The 24,004-nt window shown below is 45.4% G+C and overlaps 2 protein-coding genes across 3 annotated transcripts in view; both read right to left on the bottom strand.

The window, feature by feature from the left end:
• The window catches only part of LOC123809275 (NACHT, LRR and PYD domains-containing protein 1-like), a 65,550-nt gene extending 56,306 nt beyond the window's left edge, over window positions 1–9,244 (bottom strand). For both annotated transcript variants that reach the window (XR_006783984.1, XM_045824291.1), the window contains exons 1-2: window positions 9,049–9,244; window positions 8,336–8,707 (exon numbers count right to left, since the gene is read on the bottom strand). Coding sequence is in view for 1 of the 2 variants with exons in the window: in XM_045824291.1 (XP_045680247.1) it covers window positions 8,336–8,707; window position 9,049 (373 nt within the window). In the remaining variant the exon portion in view is untranslated. The remainder of the gene's footprint in view (window positions 1–8,335; window positions 8,708–9,048) is intronic.
• Window positions 9,245–17,684: 8,440 nt separating this feature from the next.
• The window catches only part of LOC123809493 (NACHT, LRR and PYD domains-containing protein 1-like), a 53,072-nt gene continuing 46,752 nt past the window's right edge, over window positions 17,685–24,004 (bottom strand). The window contains 5 exon segments of the mRNA XM_045824693.1: window positions 17,685–17,741; window positions 18,514–18,782; window positions 19,234–19,278; window positions 21,285–21,312; window positions 21,315–21,428. Coding sequence (XP_045680649.1) covers window positions 17,685–17,741; window positions 18,514–18,782; window positions 19,234–19,278; window positions 21,285–21,312; window positions 21,315–21,428 — 513 coding nt within the window.

The raw sequence follows: 24,004 nt of genomic DNA, 5'->3' as shown, positions 1-24,004 counted from the left end.
TGCCAGAAGGTGAAGAAGAAGAGCAAGGGATCGAAAACCTAGTTGAACAAGTAATGAAGGAGAACTTCCCTAATTTGACGAGAGAAAAAGTCACACAAATCCAGGAAACACAGAGAGTCCCAATCAAGAGGAACCCAAAGAGACCCACCCCAAGGCACATCATAATTAAAATGACAAAATTTCAAGACAAAGAGAGAATCTTAAAGGCAGCAAGGGAGAAGAAGGAAATAACATACAAGGGAGCCCCAATAAGGCTAACAGCTGACTTCTCAATGGAAACACTTCAAGCCAGAAGAGAATGGCAAGAAATACTTCAGGTAATGAGAACCAGAGGTCTGCAACCAAGGCTACTATATCCAGCAAGGCTCTCGATCAAGATTGAAGGCCAAATAAGAAGCTTCCCAGACAAAAGAAGTCTAAAAGAATACACCTCGACCAAACCAGCTCTGCAAGAGATTCTAAAAGGACTGCTTTAAGGAGGAGAGAAGAAAGAGAGAGAGAGAGAGAGAGAGAGAGAGAGAGAGAGAGAGAGGAACACACATACATATAAGACAATGAATAAGTACCTATCAATAATAACCTTAAACATAAATGGATTAAATGCTCCAATCAAAAGACATAGAATAGCTGATTGGATAAGAAAAAATGACCCATATATCTGCTGTCTACAAGAGACCCACCTCAGGATAAAAGACCTACACAGGCTGAAAGTGAAGGGCTGGAAACAAATCTTCCAAGCAAATGGTCAGGGAAAAAAAAAGCTGGGGTAGCAATACTCATATCAGACAAAAATAGACTTCCAAAAAAGGTCCATAAAGAGAGACCCAGAAGGTCACTTCATAATACTCAAGGGAAGAATCCATCAAGAAGACATAAATATTGTAAATATATATGCACCCAACATAGGAGCACCCGAAATACATAAAGAAAATCTTAGAGGACTTCAAGAAAGATATGGACAGCAACACAATTACAGTGGGAGATTTTAACACCCCACTATCAAAAATGGACAGATCTTCTAAACAAAATATCAACAAAGATATTGTGGCATTGAACAATACCCTTGATGAAATGGATTTTACTGATATATACCGAGCCCTCCATCCAAAAGAAGCTAAATATACATTCTTTTCAAATGTGCATGGAACATTCTCAAAGATAGACCACATGATAGGACACAAAACAAGCCTCAAGAATTTCAAGAAAATTGAAATCATACCAAGCATTTTCTCAGACCACAAGGGACTGAAGCTAGAAACCAACCCGAAGGAAAAAAACCAAAAACACTCAAAATCATGGAGATTAAATAGCATGCTATTAAACAATGAATGGGTCAAGAATGATATTAGGGAAGAAATCAAAAGGTTTCTGGAAACAAATGAAAACGAACTCACTACAACCCAAAACTTATGGGACACAGCCAAGGCAGTCCTGAGAGGGAAGTTCATAGCGATACAGGCCCACCTAAAAAGGTTAGAAACTTTCCAAACAAACAACCTAACCCTACGTCTACAAGAACTCGAGGAACAACAACAAAGACAGCCCAGAGCAAGCAGAAGGAAGGAAATAACCAAGATCAGAGCAGAATTAAATGATATAGAGACTAAAAGCACAATTCTAAGGATCAATGAATCCAAGAGCTGGTTCTTTGAAAAGATAAACAAAATAGACAAGCCTTTAAGCAGACTCATCAAGAAAAAAAAGAGAAGACCCAAATAAACACAATCAGAAATGAAAGAGGAGAGATTACAACAGATACCACAGAAATACAAAGGATTGTAAGAAATTACTACGAAGAACTGTATGCCAAAAAATTTGAAAACCTAGATGAAATGGACAACTTTCTAGAAAAAATATAATCTTCCAAAACTCAATGAAAAAGAAGCAGAAAGTCTGAACAGACCAATAACAACAAAAGAAATTGAAGCAGTAATCAAAAAACTCCCAACACACAAAAGCCCGGGACCAGATGGTTTCACAGGAGAATTCTACAAAGCATTTAAGGAAGAGCTAACCCCTATCCTTCACAGACTATTCCAAAAAAATCCAAAAAGATGGGAGTCTCCCAAACTCTTTTTATGAGGCCAACATCATCCTAATTCCAAAACCAAATAAAGACACAACAAAGAAAGAAAACTTCAGGCCAATATCACTGATGAACATTGACGCTAAAATCCTCAACAAAATACTGGCAAACCGCATCCAACAATACATTAAAAAGATTATACACCATGACCAAGTGGGATTCATTCCAGGGATGCAAGGATGGTTCAATATTCGCAAGTCAGTAAATGTAATACATCACATAAACAAAAGCAAAGACAAAAACCACATGATCATATCAATTGATGCAGAAAAAGCATTTGATAAGGTACAGCACCCATTCATGATAAAAACACTCGGCAAAGTGGGAATAGAGGGAGCATTCCTCAACATAATAAAGGCCATATATGAGAGACCTTCAGCCAACATCATTCTCAATGGGCAAAAAATTAAAACCTTTTCCATTAAGATCAGGAACAAGACAAGGCTGTCCACTTTCACCACTTCTATTCAATATAGTACTGGAAGTTTTAGCCACAGCAATCAGACAAGAAAAAGAAATAAAAGGCATCTAAATCGGAAAGGAGGAAACAAAACTATCACTGTTTGCAGACGACATGATAGTATACATAGAAAATCCTATTGACTCTACCAAAAAACTGCTTGACCTAATAAATGAATTTGGCAAAACAGCGGGATACAAAGTCAATATCCAGAAATCAAAGGCATTTCTGTACACCAACAATGAAACAGCAGAAGCAGAGATCAAGGAAAAAAATCCCATTTGAAATAGCAAAAAGAAAAAATAAAATATCTAGGAATAAACCTAACCAAAGAGGTAAAAGACCTGTATTCAGAAAACTACACAACACTGAAGAAAGAAATCAAGGAAGACACAAACAAATGGAAACATATACCGTGTTCATGGATTGGAAGAATTAATATCATCAAAATGTCCATACTACCCAAAGCAATTTACACATTCAATGCAATTCCTATTAAAGTACCAATGGCATATTTCACAGACATAGAACAAACACTTCAAAAAATTTATATGGAATTATAAACGACCCCGAATAGCTGCTGCAATATTGAGAAAGAAGAGTAAAGTAGGAGGGATCACAATACCCGACACTAAACTATATTACAAGGCTACTGTAATCAAAACAGCCTGGTACTGGCATAAAAACAGGCACATAGACCAATGGAACAGAACAGAGAGCCCAGAAATAAGCCCAAGTCTCTATGGTCAATTAATATTTGACAAAGGAGGCAGCAACATAAAATGGAATAAAAATAGCCTCTTCAACAAATGGTGTTGGGAGAACTGGACAGCCACGTGCAAAAAAAATGAAACTTGAGAACCAACTTACACCATATACAAAAAATAAATTCAAGGTGGATAAAAGACTTAAATATAAAACATGACACCATTAAAGTCCTAGAGGAGAACGTAGGTAAGAAAATCTCAGATATTTCACGAAGAGACTTTTTTAATGACGTGTCCCCTAGAGCAAGGGACATAAAGGAAAGAATAAACAAATGGGACCTCATCAAAATTAAAAGCTTCTGCACAGCTAAAGAAAACAGTATGAAAATTAAAAGAGAACCAACTGTATGGGAAAACATATTTGCCAATGACACCTCAGACAAGGGTCTAATCTCCAAAATATATAGAGAACTTACACGACTGCACTCTAAGAAGACAAGGAATCCAATTAAAAAAGTGGGCAAAGGACTTGAATAGACACTTCTCCAAGGAGGACATACAGAGGATCCAAAGACACATGAAACGATGTTCAATATCGCTAGCTATCAGAGAGATGCAAATTAAAACCACAATGAGATACCACTTCACACCAGACAGAATGGCCATCATAAACAAAGCAACAAACAACAAGTGTTGGAGAGGTTGTGGAGAAAAGGGGACCCTAGTGCACTGTTGGTGGGACTGCAGACTGGTACAACCACTATGGAAAGCAATATGGAACTTCCTCAGAAAACTAAAAATGGATCTGCCTTTTGACCCTGCAATTCCACTACTGGGACTCTATCCTAAGAATACTAAAACACCAATTCAAAAGAACCTATGCATCCCAATGTTCATAGCAGCACAATTTACAATAGCTAGATGCTGGAAGCAACCTAGATGCCCATCAGTAAATGAATGGATCAAAAAACTATGGTACATTTACACAATGGAATTCTATGCAGCAGAAAGAAAGAAGGAGCTCCTACCCTATGCAACAGCGTGGATGGAGCTGGAAAACATTATGCTAAGCAAAACAAGCCAGGCAGTGAAAGACAAATACCATATGATCTCACCTTTAACAGGAACCTAAATAACAAAACAAAGAAACAAGCAAAATGTAACCAAAGACACTGAAATAGAGGACAGGCTGATGGTGACCGGAGGGGAGAGAAGAGGGAATTTAAGGGGACAGTGGGAAGGGTTCACAGGAACAAACTTAAAGGACACATGGTCATAGACTAAGGGGAGGGTGGTAATGGGAGGGAAGGGGGGCGGGTGGGAGGGGGAACTGGATTGGGAGTAAAAAGGAGAAAACTGTATATGAACAATGATTAATAAAAAAGATCATATGCTACAACGAGGTAGATTCATCCCAGGGATGCAAGGATGGTACAAAAAAAAAAGAAAAAAAAAAAAGAAGCAGTCAATGAGACCAACCAGACCAGTGCACTAAGACAAAAAAATATGGCCCAAATGAAAGAACAGAGCAAAACTCCAGAAAGAGAGCTAAGCAATAAGGAGATAGTCAACCTACCTGAGGTAGAGTTCAAAACCCTGGTAATCAAAATGCTCACAGAACTGACTGAGCTTAGTCGCAAAATGAAAAAAACAAATGAAAGATACCCAAAGTGAAATAAAGCAAAATATACAGGGAACCAACAGTGACAGGAAGAAAACCAGGACTCAAAGCAGTGATTTGGAACAAAAGGAAGAAATGATCATCCAACCAGAACAGAATGAAGAAACCAAAAAAAAAAAAAAAAAAGAAGAGAAGCTTAGTAGCCTCTGGGACAACTTTAAACATTCCAATATCTGAATTATGGGGGGGCCAGAAGGAGAAGAGGAAAGGCAAGAAATCGAAAACTTATTTGAACAAATAATGAAGGAGAACTTCCCCATTCTGGCAAAGGAAATAGCTTTCAGGAAGTCCAGGAAGCCCAGAAAGTCCCAAAGAAAAACACACCAAGGCACATCATAATTACATAAGCCAAGACTGAAGATAAAGAGAGAATCTTAAAAGCAGCAGAAAGAATGGAGTTACCTACAAAGGAGTTCCCATAAGACTGTCAGCTGATTTCTCAAAGGAAACCTTGCAGGCAAGAAGGAGCTGGAAAGAAGTATTCCAAGTCATCAAAGGCAAGGACCTACATCCAAGCAAAGCTTTCATTTGGAATGGAAGGGCAGATAAAATGCTTCTCAGATAAGGTCAAGTTGAAGGAGTTCATCCTCACCAAGCCCTTATGATATGAAATGTTAAAGAGACTTATCTAAAAAATTGGAGAAGATCAAAAACTTTGAACAGGAAAATGACAACAAACTCAGAATTATCAACAAATGAACCTGAAAAAAAGAAAGAAAGACAATGAAAACAAAATCTAAGCAAACAACTAGAACAGAAACAGAATCAGAGAAATGGAGATCACATGGAGGGTTTTCAGTGGGGAGGGGGAAGGGAGGAATAGCAGGGAAAAGGTACAGGGAAGAAGAAGCATAATTGGTAGGATTAAAATAGATACAGAGAGGTCAAAAAATGGTATAGGAAACAGAGAATTCAAAGAACTTATCAGTACAACCCATGGACATAAACTAAGGGGGAAAATTCTGAAGGGTTGAGGGGTGCAGAGTGGAGGGGGCATAAAGGGGGAAAAATTGGGAAAACTGAAATAGCATAATAAATAAAATATACTTTAAAATAACTGTTTAAAATAATTTTATGGTGGATATACAATACAAAAGATGTAAATATGACATCAAAATAATAAAATATGGGGGGAGTAAATACGTAGAATTTTTGTATATGATTGAAATTAAGTTTCCGTTAGGTTAACACAGACTGTAGTGAGTATATTTAATGTCAGTCTGGACACAAAGCAAAACCCTGTAGCAGATACACAGGAGAGAAAGAGAAAGGAATCAGAGCTACCACTGTAGAAAATCATCAAATCATACAGGAAAATAGTAAGACAGGAAGGAAGGAATATGGGAAGTACAAAATAGCTACAAGAATATTTACAAGTCCTTCCCTATCAATTATTACTTTAAATGCAAAAGGATTAAATTCTCCAATCACAAGACCTAGAGTAGATAAATGGATAAAAAAAATGAAAACAAACCAACAATAAACTCCAAGACCAGACTACTTGCTGCCTACAAGAGACTCACTTCAGCTTTAAGGACACAGATAGACTAAAGGAAACAGATGGAAAAATATTCAATGCAATCGGAAACTGAAAGAGAGCAGGATTAGCTGTAATTGTATCAGACAATGGAGCCTGAGCCTGTGACCATCAGCTCCAGGGCTTGGGAGCAGCAGGAGTGAGAGTGGGCACAGGAGGAAGGGGAAGAGAGAAGGGGACACGGAAACTGGGGTGGGGTCCTTCCCAAAGCAGCAGCAGACTCGAGGGAGAAATCGCTGGTTCTAGGTCCCAGCCCTGGCTCTGTTTCCAAGTGCTGTGTGAGTGTGGATTTGGAAGCTGGAATGAAAAGAGAAAGAGGCCAGGGTGCGGCTGAGATTTCAGCCTGGTGACTCAGTGTGAGGAAGGCCAAAATGATAGAAGTCAGGAGAGGGAATAGGCTTGGGCTGAGGAATAAGCCTGCCCTCCTCTTGGGGTTCACCTGGAAAACAGAATCCTCCTTGGAACTTTCTACCACTCTGACCCCATGGAACTTCAGAATCACTGAGACCAGCACCTGAGCTGCGTCTGAGTCAGGACCCTGTTACATATGGCACCTGGCTGGGTCAGTTTCACTGACTGGCCTGCATGGGTCTCAGTCTACCATCTGTCAAATCAGAGGGCATGTGATCTCAACTCTGCAATGTTCCTGAAAGATCATTTCTAGGCCTACTGGCCCCACCACCCCATCCTGGCTCCTCTGTCCTCCTTATGCAGCTTCCTGTCCCAGGTCCTCCTGCACTACAGCCTCACCTGGGTGCACACCCACTGGCTGCCTTGCAGACCCAACTGGGGCTTTCATGCCAACTCAGCAAGCCTCTTTCCAGCTCTGTCCATCTGTCAGGCAAGAGTTTCAAGTTCTTTCTAAGTCCTGGAGGGGCCCCAGGATTCAGGGTCATAGCGTTCCATCACTGAGGCAGAGGGGAACCCTGTATGATAGGTCTGTTTGGAACTGGGGGTGGGTAGTGGGGTGGGAGACTAGGCTGTGGGAAGAGGGTAAGGAGGATGATGCTGGTGAGCAAGGAGGGCAGGAGCCAGGGCACTGATGCTGGGGTCCTCCAACCAGGAAGAACCAGGAAGCAGAGACCCTGATTACTGAGAGAGGCCAGGAGGGACCAGTGCACCCACTGCAGCCTGCCCCAGCCCCTCAAGCAGAAGTACCCTCTGACACTGCCGGGCACAGGTTCTGACCTGGCTCCAGGAAGTTTGCATCTGTGTCCTGGCTCTGCCTCTCCCTCCCCATGTAACTCATGACTCTTTGTGCCTCAGCTCCCCCCACAGGAGGCTAAATCCTCTGCCACCCAAGGCTGCTAACAGTAGTAACATCCACAGAAGCAGCAAGAGTAGCAGCAGAACAAGTTATGGGCACTGGATTCTCTCTTTGATTCTCCCACAGCCCAGGAGGTAGGCTCTTACTCGCTACTTTTACAGATGGGGAGACAAGTGTAGAGAGTAGTGAAGCCACTTGTCTACTGTGGTGGTTCTGGGAAGGAAGGTGCTTTTTGCCAACACCCCTCTGTGCTTATAGCACAAGGCCCAGCAAGTCCCCGCTTGGGAGGTGGATGTGAAACCCACATCCTTCCTGCAGGTGCCTTCTGAGTGTCAGCCACTGGTCCCTCTGAGTCCTCTGAGCTCTCCCTCCCTAGTGTTGTAGTGACCACATGGGTTTCTAGGGATGTCCTTGGCATAAGTGAGGTCCACTGAGGCTCCCTTTCCACAGCAAGCCTCTTAGCTCCAGTCTAGCCTGAGCCTGGATCTCCCTCTCTAACAAGGAAGTCCTCAGTCACTGTTCAGAGGAAGGTCTGGCAGGGGGTCCATGTCGCAGGCAGAAGATGGACAGCACACCGAGGGCACTTTGTCTACCCACCTGACTCCAAGGCTTCCTCTTTCGGGACTCGGGCACACAGATCGCTCAGGCCCATCAGCTTCCAGGTCTGCAGGGCCACGTCCCAGGCCTGCTGCTCCCCGTATTGAGCCACCAGGCGTGAGGCCACCTCCATGCTATCCACCTTCTCTGGCTGAGTTGTGGGCACACCAGGAGGTTGCTTGTGGAGATTCTGGTCAGGCAGCAACTGCTGGAACAACTTCAGCTGCTCCTTCATCAGTAACTGCAGGTTTTGGGCCAGCTGCTGCTGGACACTATTGGCCATCTCTGTTCCTTTGAGCTTATCTGAAGCATGGGCTCTGTCTGCTCCACTGGACTTCTTAGTCCAGGCTGGGAGGGCCTTGGGGACATTCACTGTGGAGAGGGTGCAGTAAGCGGCATCAGACAGGCAGAGAATAGCACTCATCCTTGGGCCCAACTATCTCCCAGTGCAAGACTCCACTGGGGTTGTTATCATCACCTGGTAAACTGCTGTTCAGCATTGAGAACCCACTTTGTAAGCCCCAGGGCATCTGCCAATGGATGGTTTTGGGGGAAGGGAGGTGGAGGGGAGAGGCAGGGAAAGGCACTGGAAGGAAGAGTACAGAGGGGCTGGGGACACTGGGAGGGGTCAGGTTACTGAGCAGCTGGGTCAGGGCTGGGGCATCAGGGGAGTGCAGGGGAGGGATGGGGGATGGGATGTTTGGGACACTCACTGTTCTGTGCTCCTCAGTCTTCCTTCTCCCTGGTCCTGGAGTCCTGGAAGCAGCCTTGTGCTGCGATGCTGACAGGAGGTTGGGGGGTGGTGTGGGAGCACAGGGTGGGCTTTCAGAGTGCAGAGTTAGCTCTGAGCTGCACACTCCTGTCTCCTTAGATTTCTCCTTGCCTGGGACAGCAAGCAGGAAGAACACTCTCAGGACTGAACAAAGGCCTTTACAGGAAACCTCATGGGGGTGTGGCCAGGCGAGGGGAGGGGCCAGCAGAGTGCTGGGCAAAGCAGGAATTTAGAGTCAGAGCTCCAGACAGGCCACACTGCAGTCAGGCCAGGGGCAGAAGTTCAGTTGGGCCTCTGTGCTGGGTGCAGGCCAGTAACACGGAGGGACCCACATCTTCACATGCTCACCCTGCATGTCCATCACCCAGAGCCTGCCCACAGAGCCAGGGCTGAGGCTCTTCAGGAAACTGGGTGTGTGGCAAGGCACAGGTCTTAGGATGGGTGGGCCCCCTAAATCTCACAGGGCAGCTGCTTATTGGGGTACCACAGTGGGTCAGGGAGCAGCTTTCCCAGCCTCTCATAGTTTTCTGGGCTCCTGAGGCCCAGTGCATTCCTGCCTCCCTGCAGGGGCCATTGAGATTGCATTCTGTCCAGGGGCCATCTGCCTTGGGGGCTGCTCAGCTCTCAAGTAGTAAACATCTACCTGAAAGAAGAACAGCCCCTGCCTCAATGCAAAACCAGGCCTCTGGGGAGTTTTTTGCTTGTTTTGTAGAATTGGCAGAGCTGTGCACGCCAGATGGAGCCCATTGTGAGGGACAGACAATGTCCCTCACATTGTCTAACTGATTGCCTGTGTGTAGCAGTTTCTGTGGATGCTTTGAACTGACCTGGTCTGGAGAAGCCCAGGGAGAAGGAGCTTCAGCTCATTGCTCACTGGGCACAGACCCCCTGGGTGCCTGATTCATTTCTCTGAGCCTCAGTTTGCTCACTTATTAAATGGGACATTCCATTTAGGTTTGGCAAGAGGCTCAAATTAAGCAAAAGATATTAGTAACCTTTAAAATTATTATATAATGTTATTGTTTTAATGACCAACAAACACACTGGAGGACATTCAACAGCCAGACCTGGCAGGAGTGACAGGTGCTGCCCTAGAGGTGGGCTGAGCAGCTGCATCTGAGCCCTCCATGAAGGGCCCTGAGACTCCGTGGGGGGGAGGTGAGGCCTGGAGGAGGGGTGTGATATTGTTTTATTTCCTCCTAATGCTGACTAACGCTGACCCTGGCTCTGGGCACCGCTGGGTGTCCTATGGCTCAGTTCACTCTGACACTACTCGCAGTCAGTGCAGGCCCCACGGGTTTAAGGGTCCAGTCCCTCAGGACTGCTCCCCACCACAGTTTTTAGGTCATCCACCTTTATGTACAAATTGGCAAAAAATCCAGAGGCCTTAGGGACCCCCTCTCAGATAATTTGCTTGAATGACTCACAGAACTCAGAAAAACACTTTACTTACTGGCTTATTAGAAAGGATAGAAGAACAGCCACCTGGAAGAGGAGCACAGGGAGAGGTTTAGAGGGTTTTATGGAGGTTTCATTACTAGGCATATCTGAACTCAGTGGTCTTGGTGACTGAGTTAATCTCTAGCCCCTGTCCCTGTAGGCTCTGCTTTCGTCTTTCTGGTGACCAGGCTCCGTTCTGAACTTACCTAGAGGCCCTCACTCCTCTCACTAGTATACAGAGGACTCTTATCATTCCAGAGACCCCAAGGGTGTGCACAGCTGTGTGCCAGGAACATGGGACATAACACAAGGTTTATTTTTTGTTATAGCACAAGGGTGCTAGTAGAATTCTGAGTGGAAACCCCCTTCTTAGAGGTCAAGGTCAGGCAAGAGAGGCTGGTAGAGCAGAAGAGTAGCAGAGAAATGTGCCCCTCAATATCCCTCTCCACCCACCTCCCCAGCCAAGGGCAAAGCCCAAACACCTGTCCCTGTATTGGGGTTATGTGTCTGATCTGTAGGTATGACATGGGAGCTTCAGTGCCCAAAGCTATCAGCTATGGAGTTTGGAAATCTTTGACTAATCATTTAATTTAGGACACAACTAGGTGGCCAGCAGAAGTCGGTATGGATGCCCTGAGAAGCAACGGACCTTGGTTAGATGTCATAGCAGGTCATCAGCTAAGTGGGCGGGGAGCCAGGTCTCTGCACACACAGGCCAAGGACTTTTTCACTCAGTGCATCTGTTGCATTCTAGGTCCATGGAGTTGGAGGAAAGGATATAGTTTTTGGAGTCAGTAGGCTCAGGTCTGCCTTTAGCAGTCTTGCAATTATGGGCAAGGCAGTGACCTACCAGGTCTCAGTGTCTACACCTGTAAATTGGGGAAAACAAGCCTATTTCATGGTTATGAAACCACATAAATCTCATGGGTGCTGTTGGCACAGCTGTGGGAACCATAGGTCAGTGCTGAATACTGACCCATCCCTTTTCTTCTTATTTTGCCTGCCAACATCCTACTCATTCTTTAAGGGTCAATGCAGATGATGCCTCTTCCTCGAAGATTTTCCTTCTTTGATTCTCATCCTACAGTTTATTAGGCAGACCCCAAGATGCCTTGCAGTTCAACTGTCTCTACCTGGAGGCTGGACAATGCAATGGAAAGTATAAGGGTTTAGAATCTGTTGGGCCTGGATCCTGAGGCTGCCTCTGCTACCAGCCAACCTTGGGCAATGCCTACTCTTTATCTTGTTTGTAAAGTGAGGAAAACACAACATATGTTTTACTCTAAAACATGCCAACTTGTTGGATAGGTAACATTGGATGCACATAAAGAAGTCCTGCCCTGAGAGGCCTCACATGTGCCTCCCAAGGTAATGCAGATGTGTTTTGGGACAGAGACCTGGAAGCAGAATCCAGAGGTTATGCACCTTCTACAGTTTAGTGAAACCATCTGATAATAGGAAAAATAAAATGGAATAAGCATTGCTAAGACAGTCATTATAAATAGTTAGGAGGCTGTTATGGACCTGGGACCTACACACCTGTTCCTAATCTCTCAGAGCTGCTCAGCCTGATGCTCAGCTCAGCTCAGGCCGAGCCATAACCATCCTGGAACAACTATTACTCCACGGACACATATGGACCTTCTTTCTTACAGTTTTTGTCCATTTTGTTTGCATGTTGGACCTAGTGCCAACTGATGGTCACTGGCATCATTTCAATGCCAAGGGGAATACCAATTTGAGGTGCAGGAAAAGAAACTGTGTTCAGTGCAAAACAGCTCAATTGTGATACAGATCGGCTGTGAAAAAAACATGCCTGTGAGGAGGCCATGGCCAAATGGCCTTGGGGCCTGGTCCTCTCCAACTAGAGAGATGTGATATGTCCCTTACTGTTTGGCTCTGTGCAGTCTGCTCTGCCCTCCTCTGTGCAGGTCTGCTCTGGCCTGCAGTGGTCTGCTCATTCTGCTCTGGCACTGCTGTTTGAGCTCCAGCCAGGGAAGCAGATCTTTGGTGGGAAAACACAGTGTACTCCCAGAGCTTCTGGGAAGTGACTTCCATGGACAGAAGTTCCTGGCCCTGGTCCTTGATTGACTTCATGCAAATGAGGTCTACAAATCCTCACAGTTTGATTGATCCAAAAGTACTGTCCTGTCAGAATGGAGTCACCTCTGATTGCCTGCTGACATCTAAGGTCCAAGGAAGGCCAATGGAAGATATAGCTGTAGCAGCTCCGATTGGACAGGGAAAGCTTCAGTCCTATTGGCTGAAATAGGAATCCAGGAGCTCCTTTACAAGGGCTGGCTCAGACAGCAGGAACACAGTGCAGGCAGGGAGTTCAGTCCAGGAGGCAGGCAGCTTAGTGCAGGCTGCTCTCTGAATGCAGGTTGCATGAGAAGCCCCTCATGCACATAGAATTGGCTGCTAGCCTTTCAAAATGACACACTAAGGTCTCTAAACTCTATTTCCCCATCTGCTCAGCTAACCCCAAAGCTAGCAGAGCACTGGACAGTTGCATGTCCTTCTTAATTGAAACAGCTTCCTTAAGCTAGTTTTTGTTTATGAAAGATGAGTCCTAGATCTCATGTGCCTGAAAAGCAATTGTGCTACTTTCTGTTATTTCTTCAGATGTTTTGAGAACTCATTCGTGTTAAGCCAATGAAATAGGGCCCTTTTACAATTAAATGTGAATTTACGAATATATGTTGGCAATACTACCTGGTGGCAAAATATACCTTATCAGTAATATACAAACAGAGACATACATAAACAGATATCACAATCATACAAAACAAAGGTAAAATTATGGATTCAAATATGTTTTCTGGCAGTTGGACTAAGTTAAGGTTTTGTTCTGGTGGCCAAAGTTTTTTGTGCTGTAGGAATTTCTTTAAAGCCTATTCTAAAATCCAAGAAGGCATTCTATTGTCTGACAGGCTTGAAATCCTCTACTTTAAAGATTCTCCTTAAGGAGGGAGGCATAGGTATATACACTGTGCCTCCTCGCACAGTCAAAATAAGGACAAAAAACATTTAAAAACATAACCAGAACTGACAGAATATCGAACAGTGTGGAAGTCCAACAACCAAGGAGTTAAAGTAGGCACATTCATCCAGCCCGTAGGAGGGGTGGAGTTGGGCAAGCAGCCTGAGGGGGTAGTGGCAAAGCAGTGGCTGGTGGACCTCGGGTGCTAAAGGCAGCAGTTGGCAGACCCAGCAAAGTGGTGGATTGTGGAGCAAGACACAGTGCACAAGGAGTCTGGCTGACCAGATGGTCCCACATTCACACGCAGATAAACCAGGTGAAACTGGGGAGCAAGACAGACAGAGCAACCCAGGGTCCCAGCGTGGGGAAATAAAGCCTCAAAACACCAGTTGAAAACACCTGTGGGGGTTGGGTTGCTGGGAGAAACTCCAAGCCTCACAGGAGAGTATGTAGGAGAGACCCACAGGGTCCTCAAACGTACACAAACCCACCCACATGGGAATCAGCACCAGAAGGGCCCAATTTGCTTGGGGGAATTGGGGAAAGTGACTGAAATCCGGCAGAGAGTGGAGCAAGCACCATTGTTCCTTCTCCAACACTTGCCCCACACACAGCATCACAACCCAGCAACTAGGTTGCCCCACCCTGGTGAACACCTAAAGCTCTGCCCCTCACTATGTCACAGGTGCGTCAAGACAGAAAAAAAAATGGCCCAAAGGAAAGAACAGACCAAAGCTCCAGAAAAAATACAACTAAGTAATGAAGAGATAGCCAACATGTCAGATGCACAGTTCAAAACACTGGTAATCAGGATGCTCACAGAACTGGTTGAATTTAGTCACAAATTAGATGAAAAAATGAAGGCTATGCTAAGTGAAATAAAGGAAAATGTACAGGGAACCAATAGTGATGGGAAGGAAACTGGGACTCAAATCAATGGAATGGACCAGAAGGAGGAAAGAAATATTCAATCAGAAAAGAATGAAAAAATAGGAATTCAAAAAAATGTGAGGAGAGGCTTAGGAACCTCCAGGACATTTTTAAACACCCCAACATCCAAATTATATGGGTACCAGAAGGAGAAAAGGAAGAGCAACAAGTGAAAAGTTATTTGAACAAATAATGAAGGAGAACTTCCCCATTCTGGCAAACGAAATAGACTTTCAGGAAGTGCAGGAAGCTCAGAGAGTCCCAAAGAAGTTGGACCCAAGGAGGAACACACCAAGGTACATCATAATTACCTTGGCCCAAGATTAAAGATAAGGAGAAAATCTTAAAAGCAGCAAGGCAAAAGGAGAGAATTACCTACAAAGGAAAGGGTTCCCATCAGACTGTCAGCTGATTTCTCAAAGGAGACCTTACAGGCAAGAAGGGGCTGGAAAGAAGAATTCCAAGTCATCGAAGCCAAGGACCTACATCCAAGATTGCTCTATCCAGCAAAGCTTTCATTCAGAATGGAAGGGCAGATAAAGTACTTCTCAGATAAGGTTAAGTTAAAGGAGTTCATCATCACCAAGCCCTTATTTTATGAAATGTTAGAGGGACTTATCTAAGAAAAGAAGATTAAAAAAAACATGTATAGTAAAAGGACAGCAAACTCACAATTATTAACAACCACACCTAAAGCAAAACCAAAAGAAACTAAGCAAACAACTAGAACAGGAACAGAACCACAGAAATGGAACACATGGAGGGTTAGCAACAGGGGAGTGGGAGGAGGAGGAGGGGGAAAAGGTACAGAGAATAAGTAGCATAGATTGTAGGTAGGAAATAGACAGGGGAGGGTAAGAATAGTATGAGAAATGAAGAAGCTGAAGAACTTATATGTATGACCCATGGACATGAACTAAAAGGGGGGAAGTGGGTGGGAGAGGGTGTACAGGGTGGAGGGGAGTGAAGGGGGGAAATGGGACAACTGTAATAGCATAATCAATGAACTATATTAAAAAAAAAAGATGGAAGCTCAAACACAGTAACAGCACTGAGTCCAGACTGGGCTACCTAGACTCAGGAAAGGAAGTCAGGGTAACAGTGTGGAGCCCAGGTGGGGCTGCTTTGGCTCCCTGAAAAGTTAGGCATGAGGAGGTTTTCAGAGCTTTGGAGAAAAAATGTAAAATTATGTGCCTGAGTAAAAGTGGTAGAAGGTGAAAGGTGCACATTGGGTCTTTAGCCTTGAGGGTATTTGCCTGCAGGAGAGAATTTTAGGGGAGGTCTCAATCACAACATTCATCAGCTTCCCAGGTGTGTCCTATAATATGCTGATGCATCAAAGTGAGGTATAGTGGGGTGTGGGGTCATTCTCTGCTCAGCTTCCTCTCTATGTTGCATTTGTCTGAATCTGATTGGACTTTTTAAATTCTCCTGATTTTATTCATCTAGGGGTTTCACTGTCACTAATGGCACAAACTGGGTCTGTGCTATCTCTCTCCCTGACTAAGGTGATTCAGGGTACCCAGTGTCTGGTTCGGGAGGAGAGCTGTGAACCATCTGCTCCAAAGTGGCTTTAGTTAGGGAGGGTAGGAATTTGTGATTTCTTATCTGGCTTTAATTGCTCAGCTGTTCATTTAACTGCTTTTTCTCTGTTTCCCTCATTCCACTGTCAAGGAGTTTTTCTAGGTTCTCACTGACCTGCCTCAACAGAGGTGGCGTGGCAGGAAGGAGAGGCTGACCCAGACACCCTGCCTGCCATGACCCTGTGAACCTGTGGCCCCGACAACCATCACAGCCCCAGCTGGGAGTTAAAACTTGGAGGACAGTGTCTGGGACAGGCCCTGAGCAACCAGGCCCCACCATTAGCTTCCTGTGGAGAAGAGCAGAGCTTCTTTAGGAGGATCTGGATTTGCCCTTGAGAATGAAGTAAACTAGAATGTATACATGGGCTCTGTCCTGTGCAATGTGATGCCCATTGCAAGGCAAATAGGTTTGTCCTGAGAATGTTCTTCCATGCTTCTCACACATTTACAGGAGGGCTCTGGCTGTTTGGTGAGGAAACAAGCTCTGTGACATACTGGCATATCTTTTGTCTCTTAATAACATGAGGACTTCAAATTCAGAATGCAGTCATATTCCTGCCACATGCAGCAGAAAACTGCCCACAGGGCAGCTGGTCTGGTTTACATTTAAATAGCAATTCATTGTGCTGCTTCCTTGTCCTTAAAGGAGGAGCACCAGAGTCCTGGGTGCAGAGTCCTTGTGATATTTCTGCTTCTGCACAGGCTCATCCTACCTGGGACCAGAAAGCAGCCACAGCTCCCTGAATCTCAGGAAAAGAACATTCTTTTCAAGTACAGGTGTCCCGCTAAACCCCACATTCATTAGCAGACATCTCCGAGACTCAGATCCAAAGTTCAGGAGCTCCCTCAGTCCGAGGAAGGTCCGAAGAGTCGGCTAAATGTGTGGAACATGTGAGCATGTGGCCTGAGCAATGTATCAGAGTCTACGAGGTGGCTCCAGTGCCTGTGTTCATGAAGCTGTCGGGACAGCTGTGACAGGGGTTGTCTTTTCCCTTCTTTAATGTTATTAATATTTTTTGATGTGTGTGCCCTAACCCCTTCTGATTTCTCTCTTGGGATAGTTGTGGAGCATTGGGATATGCTGACCTCTGCACCCACCCGGTAAGCAGGGAAACTGAAAGATTGTGCCTACAGCTCATTACATATTCTGCTGGAGCCGAACACTGATCCGACCTCATACATGTATGTCATTTAACCCTCACAACAAGCATCATAGTCAGGGAGGCCATAGAATAGACACCTTTAGCTGTGTGGTGGAGGGTAAGGAGAATGGGTGAGGCCCAGGTAGGTGGCAGGAGAAGTAACTCTGAGGGAGGAGGGGGACAAAGTGGGGAGGGATGACAAATTTGGGCTGCTGTGTATTGCAATGGGGTAAACTGAGTGGAGCTTTGCTCTCATCAGTTGAGAATGACATTGGTGCAAATGACTGAACACCAACGGGTTTAATTCTAAGATTACTGATTCACTGGGGCCAAAGGGGATGGCCTACTAATAGAGGAATTATTATTGGGTCGAGTCTTTGAATTCCATGAACAGTATAGTGGCCAGGAAGGGAATTAAAGGATATATTTGGGGAATGTCCTTTATCATTTACCTATTCATAAACCCTCACTTAACACCCACTGTGTGCCAGGAACTGCCCTAGGCACTGGCAATAACCTGCTTAGACATGGCTCCTGTCCTCAGGATGCTTACCATCTAGTGTGGAGAGACCAGGAGAAAAGCTGTCGGGACAATGCCACGTGCTGAGTGATCTGATGGGGTGGGGGGACACAGGGTGCTCCAGGAGCACTGGGCAGAGGTGCCTAACAGCTGCAAGGACATGGAATCACTGTGCACAGCAGAAGTCATTGAAGTGAGGCCTAGACCCCATTCCCCCTGCAGCCTCCTTCACCCTCTCCTGGCTCTAGGAATCCAGCTAAACTTCAACAACCACAAAGCACAACTTGAACTAACAGAAAAACCAAGCTCAATGTTGACAAGTAAAAAATATATGTTTTTGTCCTTATTTACAAGCTATTAAAACCTCCAAAATCTCCACTTCCATGGTCTGTGTCCAGTAGAGGTACCAGCTGCATTTTCTCCCTAATTCTCCCCACATATGAGTGGCACAGAGAGGACTCTCAACCTGGCTGTGGTGCCCACTGGACGGGGAGCATGGGTGAGGTTTCTACAAGGTTTGCAGGTGTCCTGCCAGCTGCACATGCACATTCCTGAGATGCTGCCATCCCACCTGGACCTCTGACCTGTAGAAGCCAAGGGAGACAGTCTGGGTGCCCACGGGGCAATTCTGGGCCTGGACATGTAATGCCCAGCAAGTGCATCACCGACATTTCATAACTTGATAATAGAAGGCAGGTCAGAGGCCAATTTGTTTAGAGGTGAAGAAACAGAGATCCTAAAAGCAGTCAGGAGAGTCAGAATTCCCAGTCAAGTGAGGAGCCCTCATGGTTCTCCTCCATGGCCCCACCCCTCCCAGATATCCATCCATAACCAGGTGAGGGTCGGACTCCTTCAGGGCTTGATAGAGTTTATGTTTGCAGTTCTTGTCCCAGGAGTTCCTGAAGCTGAACGGCATCCTCATCTTGGCTGGATTGGTGTGCTTAGCACGTACCTCCTGATACTGCTCATCACTCAGCACCTGTCCATATAGCTTGTACAGGACTCAGTCCACTGAAGTCAGTAGCACCACTAACTGCTCCCAATGCTGGTCCACAAAGTGCAGCTGAGCTGGGGCATCTGGGGGTGAAGATGAGGTTGGCAACAAATAAAAAAGAGTTTCCACTACCACTACAGCCTCTACTTCTGATACCTCACCTCTAACCCTGCACTCACCTTCTGCCTCCCTGGGTGCCCCCACCCTGTGAAAACATGGATCACCAGACACATGGTCCATGCCTCTGTCCCCCTCATGTCAGCTTCCAGCCCAGCCTTCTGCTGGAGTTGAGTGTGGGGTTGGGTTCATGATGGAGGCATTTGAGGTTGTTCTTTGGAAGGTGTCAGGATCTCCAAGGGCAAGATTACAGACAAGAAAGGATTTCTGCCCAGAGACACACTCCACTCTCCAAGGCCAGATGCCTGGAGAAGTTTGCAAAGGATTCCTTTCCTTCTCTTCTCCCTCCCCTCCAGGAGCAGAGAGCACACCCCAGACCAGCCATGGCTCCTGTGGTCTCCAACAGCTGCTACTGACCTATTTGGAATGCAGGGACCAGAGTAGCTTCAGGTCTGCGGTCTCCTGGAGCAAAATAGATAGGAAGAAGCTTCTGTGACAGTGGTAGTTATTAACACAAACAGGAAGCCTTTAAACTGCGACATGTGTATCACTGCTGAGATTACTGGGTTCTTAGAACAAGCTACAGACTCATTCTAACAGAATTTAGGGAAAGATTGTAGGTGAGTCCATTGCTCAGGCATATGGGGAAACTGAGGCCCAGAGGCCATGCTAAGAGAGATAGAGAAAGAGAGAGGGAGGGAATAATTTCTACCTGAACACTGCGGACATGTTTTACTTTAATGTTGGCCTGAATGGAACCCTGGGGGAGGAATAACCGAGTCCTTGGTAGATAGTTTCAACTGTGAGATCTCATTTTCTGAGTGGAAGTCAACCTCCTTGTTCCAGTTTGGCCTTCTAGACTTATACTGTTTTTCTTTTTCTTTTTTTTATTGTTCAATTACAGTTGTCCTCATTTCCCCCCAATTACTCTCCTCTGATCTACCCACTAGGGGTTTACTTTGCACTGTATATTTTAGATTTGAGGTCAGAATCAAGAATCAATATGAAGAAAATCTTAGCGCTGGGAGTAATGTGTCAATTTCAATTGGAAAAACAAACAACAGTAACCAGGAGTGAACGTGTTACAATTACATGCAAAGAAAAAGAAGAAGTGAAGGGCATTACAATTACTTGCATAAGGAGAAGATGCGTGAGTCTACAGCAGCTCCTGTGGACACCACCTGGGAGTTTGGGCCACTCAAGTTCAGTGTGAGTGGACAGTGTGGGAGGTGGGCTCAAGCACAGGGGAGCTCCTGCTTGGTGCTGGGAGCACTGTGTCCGTGTGGATGGAGAGAGAAGGATTTCCATGTCCTCCATGTTGACTGGATGGTCTTAGAGTCCATCCAGACTCATCCTCAAATGGGCACATCTGCTGAGCAAGGTGGCTGGGATGGCAAAGTTTTGAAAAACCAGAATATAAGAGGAATGATGGATGGGATTAGAGGTGTTTAACTTATACAGTAGGAGACTTAAGGGAGGCCAGGGTCGGTCTGTAGGCATGCGAAGTTTTTCTTCTGGGGATGGAGTAAGAACCTCTGTCAGCTATAAGGGCCAGAACTAAGTCTGAAGAGAGAAAGACACTGGCTTACTATGAGAGAAAATAACAATATTACTCTACGTATGAAGAACTACAGCATGAGATAACATATTCAATACATCAATAGTTTAATTTTTTCTTTAATAGTACAAGTTAGATATTATGGTCTTCATTTTATAAATGAGGAACTGGAGAGTCAAATGAGTTAAGTAATTTCCCTCAAATCACCCAGCAAGTAAGTGCCAGAGTGGGATTCAAACCGAGGTCTGATGCTGGGACTGGTGATGCACACCTGTGATTGTGCCCAAGTGAGACTGAGTAAAACCCTTCCCTTTCTCCACACCTGGAAGCTGAGGTAGCAGCTCAGGAGGCAGATCCAACTTCTACTATTTCAACAGTAGAGAAGTGTTAGTTATACCTTAAAGAAATGTTTAGGGCACATTCTTGGGGGAGTCAGTGCTCATTTAAGGATTGTAAAGTGTGGTTCATTTCTGAAAATTTTTTATTTAATTCTTGTCTACCATGAGGAAGCTTAAGGACCCTGGGTAGAGTATCTGCTCTTGCCAAACTTGGCTTAATTCATACAATCATATTATCATCCCATTCTTATTCTTTCAACTCACATCCATCCATTATGAGAAAATTTGCCAGAGGCTTTATGGGTATCAAACCATGTTAACACAGGGCAGTGTGGAGACATGAAGGTGCATGGGAGAGGGAATGGAGTTCAGAGTCAGATTATCTTCAGTTTAAATACTGGTCATGCTATTTTTATGTAACTAGAAATTTTAACTTCTCTTGGCTATTCTCATCAGCAAGTTGGAATAATATAAACTCTCTCTCTCTTACACACACACACACACACACACACACACACACACACACACACTATAACTACTTTCTGAGCTCCCTGCATTTATCTTGACTTTACCTGGTTTCACCAAGGTCTCCCACAAGGAAGAGTTCCATCTTCCTTGTGTCTTAGGTACAGCCTGATCTTTGACCTCAAATGCCCAACATGTAAGTCAGAGAAAAGCTGGGTTTCCACAGGGCTCTGATAGCAGAGCTCCAGTTCCTGTAGGAGGAGATATTGTGTGAGAAGCCACCATTCATCCTGCAAGTCAGGTCTCTTTCCACCTGACATCTTCTTGGTCCTGCTCAGCCCCAGGGAAACTCTTAGATGGTCTGTACTGAAATTAATCACCAACTCAGGCTCTACTCCTTTCCTCCTCTCCCACGAATTCTGACCCAGAACAAAGAGGACACAGCTGGGTGCCCCATGGAAGAGTCAGGACTCATCCGCAGTGTAGTGCTCACACACCCTAAACCAGATCTTTCTCCCTTCGTCTCCCCCATCATGACCCCAAATCCTCATTTCTCCAGCCCACAGCCTGTTTTCTCGATGGATCCTGAGAATTTCAAACCTGTTCCCTCTGTAGTTAGCCCGAACTCATTAGGTGACACTGCAACCCACTGAGCACTCACGTTCCTACTTAAGCCTCATACCTACCTCCTACCTTTCTCTCCCAACAGGACTCTACCAAGTCCTGTAGGCTCTTCCTCCAATCTGTCCCTGAATCCATCAACTAATCTTTATCTCTGTGGCGGGAGAAGGGCCAAGACCCTTTTCCTCAATGGCCTTTATTGTGTTCCTTTACACAGGAATTCAGGTAAAGCTCATTATTCATTGCTGGGAAGTAAAGATAAAATAACAAGGAACTCTGAGGGCCTATTTTGAGTCAGGGTCAGATAGCTAAAGAGCTGTAAAAACTTTAAGGAACAAATTTACTTATTCCTTGGACCCTTATCATTCAATTGAGAGCATTCTAAACAAAGCAGTTTTCACAGGATTTTACATTCTTTCTTAGGCCTGATCACCCAGGGAACCTGCCCTTTCCAGCACAGGGCTGCATCACCCTCTGTCATTGTTTCAGGCTTAGGTGGAGCAAGAGAAGTAAGGCAGCCAAGAGATTAGGAGATTTTCTCGCAGACAATGAGGACTCAGGCTGTGTCAAAGCCGAAGGGGGAGGATCCATCATCCCCTTTTGCTGTAGCCCCCAAAGTCCTTCCTCGGGGGGCCTCCCACATGATCATGCCTGTCTTAGGTCGTTCCCCTCTTGGGGAATCTTACCCGTCATTGGCTAACTGACCAAGCATTGGGGGCCAGGAAGAGTGAAGTAAAAGGAGCAGAAGTGGTGCTCCTGCCAGGGAGATAAGCTTTTGTCTCCTTGGTGGCTTATGGTCCAAGGTCATTCCCTCAGCCTTAGCCTAGGCGAGGGTTACAGCTTCTGATACCAGGTAGGGCGGTTCCCAACACATCTCCACTGCTACCTCCCTAGTCAAGCCTCCATCAGCTCCTGCCTGCCCTATACCAATAGCCTTTTGACTTTCTGTTTTCACTCCTAACTTCTTATCACCCATTCTTACCCAGCAGCCAGAAGCATCTGCATGAAACTAAATAGCTCTCGTATTACAAGTCAGACCTTTAAGAAATTGTCATTACACGTGGAACAAAATCCAAACTCCACACCAGAGCAACATGATCGATGGGCCCCAGGAGATCTCTGTCTGTTGTGTGACCCCATCCACCTCCTCTCTTTGCTGCAGTCATTGAGCTCTGCCACACTGACCTCCAATTTGTCACTTGGAGGTGTCAAGGGTGCCTGCTCCTCTACTTCTGTTCCTGTAGGACGCTACCACAGATGTCCCCCCACCAGAACCCTTCTTGTCACTCTTACACACTCTTACAATCTGGCCCACGTGCAAGGCCAGATTATGGTCTCAGCTCAGATGTGGCTACCTCAGTGATACCTCCCAAGACACAACTTCCCAGATGACCTGGTGTATAGTAGCCTGAGTTACATTCTCATATGGTCTGCTGTGTTTTCCCACAGTGCTTTATGTTTTTTGTCACTAATCCTTCAATTATTTATTTAGGTCTCAATCCACCAGGGTGTCATGATGCCAAGGGCAGGGCCTTCTCTGTCTTGTTCAATGACTGTCCCAACTGCAGCCAGCATGTAGTTGGCAATCGGTAAATGTTTGTTGATTGACTGAGTCATGTCTCTCCTCCCTTGTTAACAACCAATACAGCAGGAAAATGTAGTGTATTCATCCTTGGATTCATGTGTCCCCACTGGAAGGACACACATCACCCCCTCCTGACCACTGCACATCCACTCCATCTGCCATCTCCACTTAGGAGAGTTTGAGCACTCATCTGAGAACAGGAGGGAAAAGATTGACGCTGGTTCCACTACAGACTGTCTTTCAGTGGACACTCTAACTCTGAGCAGCATAGTCTGGGGTGCGGTGAAAATGGGGATATCACAGCTGAGTGTCCAGTGCCCTGACCGCCTCCACCTCTGGTGAGAAGTAGAGACAGAGAGGACAAAGGCAGCCCCCGAGGTCCAGGAGCTGGTCTGATGCTCACAGCTGGACCTCAGTGTTGTTAAAATGAATCTGTGCTGCCACCCTGGCCGTGCTGTCCTCCTGCTAGACACACACAATCTCCAAGTGTCCCTTTCAGACGGGGTGCTGGGCAGCCCACAAAATGACAAACACCATCCCACCACTCTGAACTTGCTACTGCTGCTTCATAAATTATGGTTTGTGCTGGCTGAGTCTGCCCTCCCCAGAGACAAAGTCACT

Source organism: Phyllostomus hastatus, unplaced genomic scaffold (genome assembly GCF_019186645.2).
Source record: "Phyllostomus hastatus isolate PE091 unplaced genomic scaffold, TTU_PhHast_1.1 phas_scaffold_55, whole genome shotgun sequence".
Lineage (NCBI taxonomy): Eukaryota > Metazoa > Chordata > Mammalia > Chiroptera > Phyllostomidae > Phyllostomus > Phyllostomus hastatus.
The sequence above is the reverse complement of the archived record's forward strand: the minus strand, read 5'-3'. Positions and strand labels throughout refer to the sequence as shown.